General features: G+C 37.8%; 1 protein-coding gene and 1 pseudogene across 1 annotated transcript; both read left to right on the top strand.

The window, feature by feature from the left end:
- The first annotated feature begins 1,791 nt into the window (after positions 1–1,791).
- LOC149200793 (pentatricopeptide repeat-containing protein At2g13600-like) lies at positions 1,792–5,225 on the top strand. Its single transcript, XM_089402802.1, has 2 exons — positions 1,792–3,096; positions 3,209–5,225. Exon 2 carries the CDS (start codon positions 3,259–3,261, stop codon positions 4,351–4,353), a length of 1,095 nt encoding a protein of 364 aa, XP_089258928.1. The 5' UTR covers positions 1,792–3,096; positions 3,209–3,258; the 3' UTR covers positions 4,354–5,225.
- LOC149200794 (pentatricopeptide repeat-containing protein At1g20230 pseudogene) lies at positions 4,452–5,169 on the top strand (annotated as a pseudogene).
- Positions 5,226–6,708: the final 1,483 nt, after the last annotated feature.

The following is a 6,708-nucleotide window of genomic DNA, read 5'->3' as shown; positions in this document are numbered from 1 at the left end:
CAAAACACATCCAACATTAGTAAAAACATGTAGTTCAAATTTTATTGTTGAACTTTTGCTTAGTCGTCAAATTCAATACCACTAGTATGCCATCGAGCAATGGAAGATTTATCATGCCGAGGGGGTGAATTAGTTGTATCCTCATGAAATAATTACTCCTTTCTTTTACTCACTATAATTCTTTATTCCTTCAAAACACTTTGATATACATGATAGTTCTAGTGTTGTATTACAAATCTCATAGTTGTTTAAAATATCAGTTTATGGGTAACATTTATTAATACATCCCTTCATCTAGTAACACCTTCATCAGGACATGCAAGAATCATAATTGGTGTTAATAATCAAGGACACGTGTTTCATGGAATCATGGAAGATTTGATTTTTATAACACCATATCACCACCTTTTTACCTTGAGGATTGGGCTTTCTTAAATGAGTTTTGAATTAGCTTCGTAGAGAGAAAAATGGGTATTTTTTAAATTCCACTAAGTATGGTTTGTAAGTGGAGAGACTTATTTTATAAGAGTATATGATATCATAGTGTGAAACATTCATATGTGTGAAGATATAGGAGTGTGAAAAATGTGATGTGTGGAAGGATAGGAAGCAAGGAGACTTGAATGTGCGAAGAAATAGTTATGCACAGAAATGGGTATGTGAAGAAGAGATTATGGACTATATACTGCACACTAACAAAATATGACTAACTATAAAAGTAATGTGGGAACAACTGTATGTGTAGGCTTAAAGCAGAAAGTGTGTGAAGTGCAAAGTTCTTGTTTAGGTGATAAATTTCCACACAAAGGCTTGAAACATATAACTAAGTATGGAAGTGTTAATAAATTCCATTAAAAAATTACATTCACACATAAAAGTTTTATTTTCTTATTTACTTTAATTTTATTATAATTTTTCTTAGAATAACCATACATATACTTCTTATTTTATGAAATTAAATTTTTATTTTCTTATTTACTTTATTTTTATTATAATTTTTTCCTAGAATAATCATGTCCTTGTCACTACTACCAAAAAAATGAACTACACAATATACCAAAAATATTATATATCATTTCAAAAAATAATAAAGCCACTGTAAATATATTTATATCTAATTATTTACTTTGAAAAAATTATATTTTTCTTTCCTCTTAATTTTTTTTAAAATAGCAAAAGAGCATATTCATACCTATATTCTCTTACTTCATAAGGTTATGTTTTCTTATTATTTAATTTATTGATTTTATCAATGGAATAATTATGAATATTTTAATAATAAAAAATAAGTTAAGAATATTTTAATAATAAAAATAAGTTAATTAATTTTTATTTTTTTTTAATTTAATTAAAAAATATTATTATTTAAAAGTTTGATAAATATTTATTTTATATTACATGTTTATTATTAAAAAAAAAAACTTATTTTAAAATTAAAATATGTACTCTTGAATTTTTTATCAATAAAAAAACTTCAATGCATATTGGTTATAGCAATAATTTCCTATAATATTGTTCATGTTCTGTGCTGTAAAATATTAATGATGACATTGTACAAGAGCCATGAGCAGTTATAAAATAGAAATTTTGAGAGGCATAAATATGACTGAAATTTTAAATTATTAATGATGTTTTTGAACCACAATCATGAGGACGGTAATATAATTTATCTTAAATAATAATTCTGAACATTTCAAAAGTTTAATGAACGTTGTGCGACGTGTAAGATTCTTGCCTCATCTTCAACGTTACAGGTTTACTCATATCGCACCGAACACTCGGATACTGTAAGTTAGGACAACCAAGGGTATTAAACATCTCCAACTGCTTACAATGTTCAACGCCTTCCACATTTTTTAACATAAATCAAGAACGAGCGCTCAATGTCCTGAGCTTTGTCGACTGCCCCAACCCTCTTATGCTCTTCAGCGTCATACTCCTCCAAAGATACCAACGTTTTCATACTTAGCAACTCTTCTAACTCAACGCACCTACAAACAATTTGGCGTCTAAGCTTTGTGACTTGTGCCAACGCCCGTATATTCTTCAGCGTCACCAACCTGAATGTCCACAGCTCCTCCAAAAATACCAAATTTTCCATGGTTTGCAGCTCTCGTAACTCTCAGTACCCAGAAACCGAGTAGTCAATAATGACACTAGCACAAGAGAGATTCCGTGGAGTTAGAGCATGCAGATGCCCATTTACCTCTCGTTGAGATCAGTCTGAGGTCCAGGAAGAAAGACCCTAACAGACTTCCATGATAGCTCCACTCGCTTTGGCCGAGGCATTAACAACACAGTTCAAATGCGCGCCGAGATGTAGTAAAATTTGAATTCAAATTGACGCGGGAGGCAACTTCGTGAAATTCAAATGGGAGTGGGAGGAGCAGTCCGGCTCCGGCAGTCGGCAATTGCTCCACCTCTCCGCCACCCTCCGCGAGCGCTACCACCCTTCGCCACCTTTCCGCATTAAAGTCTTGATTTGATCGGAGGTGGTCTGACAGAATTCGCGCCGCGGAGTGTTAATGCGTGTTTCAATTCGAAATTTTGCAAACCGCGGGCTACTCCCCTAACCATTCGGAGAAGCGCGGAGAGTATGCAACACCCAGGGAGGAAAACTGAAAGAGGCGTTTCGGATTCTGCAGGAGGAGGGCGTTGGAGTGGTGTGGTGTACGTACGACCGGGTGCTAGAGGAGTGTGTTATGGAGAAAGCATGGGAAGAAGCCAAATTCATCCAAGCCCACATGATCCGAACCGGATTCAATGCAGATATAGTTTTAGCAACTAAGCTTTTGGGATTGTATTCCAAGTGCGGGAATTTGGTGGAAGCTCGCCAAGTGTTCGATGGAATGTTTGAACCGAATGTAGCCTCATGGACTGCTATGGTCGGTGCTTACTCTGGGTATGGATATGGTGAGAATATATGGTGAGAAGGCGCTGAAGTTGTTTTATGAGATGCATTGTAAGGGTGTTCTAGCAGACGTATACACGTTTTCCACTGTTCTCGCTGCCTGTGCAAACTCGCAAAGTCTTGGAGACGGCAAGGAGATCCATGAAGAAATAGTTAGGAATGGGTTCCATACTAATGTTTTTGTGGTAAGTGCACTTGTAAACATGTATGCTAAATGTGGACAGATAGGGGATGCACGAAAGGTATTTGATGAAATGCCTGAACGAAATTTGGTCTCATGAAATGCGATTGTTGCAGGGTATGCACAGAATGGGTTTGTTGATGAGGCTCTCAAGCTCTTCTCGGAAATGCCAGAAAGAAACATGGTTTCATGGACAACAGTGATTGCCGGATGTGTGCAGAATGGACTCATTAATGAATCCTGGGAACTGTTTGAAAAAATGCCTGAACGAAATGTGATCTCATGGACGACGATGATTTTAGGATATGCCCAAAATGGGGAAATTGAGGAGGCGCTGAAGCTGTTTTGGAAAATGCCTCATCGGAATACGGTTTCTTGGACGGCAATGATTACTGCTTCCGCTAAGCATGGCCATGCGGAGGATGCCCTTAAATTGTTTGGCCATATGCAGCAAACTGGCATTCGGCTTAATCAATTTACTTTTGCTAGTGTTCTCTCTGCTTGTGCAAATATGGGATCTTTGAAACATGGCAAAGAGATCCATGAGAGCATAATTAGAAGCGGGTTGCATTCCGATGTTGTTGTTGGGAGTGCCCTTATAGACATGTTTGTCAAATGTAGGAGCATACAGGAAGCACGCACCGTGTTTGACAATTTTCCTGAACAAAATGTCGTTTCCTGGAATACAATGATTGCAGGATATGCGAAGTATGGGTATGTCGATGAAGCTGCGAATATCTTTGTGAAAATCTCTGTTCGGGATGTGGTTTCATGGAATGCAATGATCGCTGGATATATACAAAATGGGTATCTTGATGAAGCAGTGAAGCCGTTTCAAGGAATGCCAGAACGAGACAATATCTCGTGGAATACAATGGTTGCAGGTTATGTACAAAGTGGGCATTTCTATGAGGCATTGACACTTTTTCAGAAACTACAATCAACTGATATGAAGCCAGACTTGGACACATTTGCCGGTGTGCTTCCAGCATGTGCCAATTTGGTAGCTCTGGGACATGGCAAGTTGGTCCACAATTGTATAGTTAAAAATGGATTTCAATCTGATCATGATGATTTTGTGGGTAGTGCCCTGGTAGACATGTATTCCAAATGTGGTACTATAAAGAATGCACGTCAGGTTTTTGATAGAATGCCTAGACGTGATGTGGTGTCATGGAATGCAATGATATTAGGATATGCAATGCATGGTCACGGCAGGGATACCCTCTTACTCTTTGAAGAAATGAAAGAGGCTGGCTAGACAATGTAACCTTTGTTGGTGTCTTGTCTGCTTGCAGCCATGGAGGCTTGGTGAAGGATGGCTGGAAATATTTTCATTTCATGAATCAGAATTATCACATGGAACCAGAGCTTGAGCACTATGTGTGCATGGTTGACCTCCTTGGTCGTGCTGGGCATCTGGATGAGGTGCAAGTCTTTATTGACAAAATGCCAATAAATCCTGGACCAACTGTTTGGAGATCTTTACTAGGTGCCTGTAAGGTCCATAAGAATATAGAACTAGGAGAATCTGTGGCGCAACTACTTTTTGAGTTAGCTCCTGAAAATGCGTCACCGTATGTGCAACTGGCAAACATCTATGCAGCAGCGGGTAGGTGGGATGATGCAGAAAATGTCCGGAAAATGATGAAAGTAAAAAAAGGTGCCAGGATGCAGCTGGATTGAGATAAATAATAGGGTTTATGTTTTCATGGCAGGAAACAGATCAAACTTACAGATGCAATACATTTTTGCAGAGTTGGAAAGGTTGTCTAGGTATATGAAAGAGGCAGGATATGTGCCGGACAAAGACTTTGTGCTGCATGATGTGGAAGAGGAGCAGAAGGAACATGTTCTCTTCCACCATAGTGAGAAGTTGGCCATTGTATTTGGGCTTATCAACACATATCATGGGACAACCATTAGAATTGTTAAAAACCTTCGAGTGTGTGGTGACTGTCTTTCTGCCACTAAGTTCATTTCCAAGATTGCTTTACGAGAAATCATTATGAGAGATACTAACCGTTTCCATCATTTCAAGGATGACGTGCAGTGTTCCTGTGGGGATTTTTGGTGATATGCTACTTAAAAATGGATTATACCCAGGCTGAAATAATGACAAACTTGTGTATATCTACTCTGTGTTGCTAATGCACTTAATTTTTTCAAGAACTTCTATGTCGAGAGATTCTATTTATTAATCTGAATCGGATAAATTAATTTCGAAAATGATACTTCATCCTAGAGTATATATGTTTGGTGGCAGGCCTTAACTTCTTCAGAGAATGTTGTATTAAGCACTTCTTACAGATTACTCAATGATAGATTGATCTTACTGAAAACAACGGAATAAATGTTGCTAGGTCTGTAACAATAAATTCAACAATCTGTATCACGACAGATTCCAGTATACTAAGGAAATTCAGCAACAGTAAAATAAATACAGAAGATATATTTGGAATTCCAATTATGCCTCCATTGCTCCCCAATACTCCTTGAGCCTTTTTCGATGGAGCAAGCTAGAGACACTGTGAAAATTCCTTGAATGCAATTACTGGAGATTTATCTTCTAACTGTTAGCAGTTTGTCTGTCTTCTGAATTATTATTCAGCAAACAACGATAAATTCACAATTGCATTCTTCACAATAAAAATGTTGTGGAAATATAAAATACAGAACTGAGAAATAGATGCACACATACAAAAATTGACACTTTTGTTTTTGGACAATTGTCCCTGGAAAAACCTCGAAGGGAAAACTAGTGCAGTAGACGAGGGTTTTATTAATTCTTTAGCAAATTCAAGAGTACAAAGATCTTCTTGCTAATCTGGCAAAGCTCCGGCAATATACTACTGACAAAATAATCTGGAAGACACCCTTGTCTCCCTTTGCAACTGATCTAGTCTCTCCTAGCCTGCTTGCACTCTCCCTTGCCACTCACACTGAAGCCCAAAAATGTGCACTGCCTGGCTGAATAAAACCGTACAGCCCCAGAAATGCTTCTAGGTGAGATGTCTAGCTTCCCTCTGCCTCTAGAACCCACTTGCTTTGCCTCGGGACCCTGATCCGACAACTTGCAACTGAAACATGGCTCCTCCGGCAACTTGCACCGGGTAATCTGGCTAACTCACGCTACTGTATTTGGCCTTCTCTTTCTTGTGTCTTGGACACTGGAAAATACTAAGGAAAATTCCTCCAAACTCCTGCTCTCAAATCTTTGTTGATCTCTCGCTCCGATCCTTTCCTTGGATTCAATTGTGCCCTTGTTGAGTATTGCAACTGGGTAAGTCAAATTGTTCAACTTACCAATTGTATTTATCTTCAAGCCCTTTGACATGCTCTTATAATCTCTTGTTGGAGTCTCAATGGCCATGATTACATCTCAACCAACGACCAAGATCATCTTGACTTCATCCATGAAAGTCTCTGGAGCAAAATCAAACTTCCCTAATTAATTCTCTTTAATTAACCAATTTTCCGAGGTTAGACTTAGGAATATTTTAATTATGGCTAATTATGTTAATTAAGGCATCTCCAAGTTTTTTCTCTCAAAACCTTTTTTAGGTTTTGGAGATCCCATGTTCCTTAGTCTCTTAGACACAATCTATGACCAGAA

The sequence above is a fragment of the Pinus tabuliformis genome, chromosome 2_1 (genome assembly GCF_031772625.1).
Source record: "Pinus tabuliformis cultivar Carrire ecotype Pingquan chromosome 2_1, CPIR1, whole genome shotgun sequence".
Taxonomy (NCBI): domain Eukaryota; kingdom Viridiplantae; phylum Streptophyta; class Pinopsida; order Pinales; family Pinaceae; genus Pinus; species Pinus tabuliformis.
This window is presented reverse-complemented; position numbering and strand designations above follow the sequence as displayed.

Excerpts from the sequence above, each read along its gene's own strand:
- LOC149200793 (XM_089402802.1), top strand. The coding sequence starts at position 3,259 with ATGCCAGAAAGAAACATGGTTTCATGGACAACAGTGATTGCCGGATGT.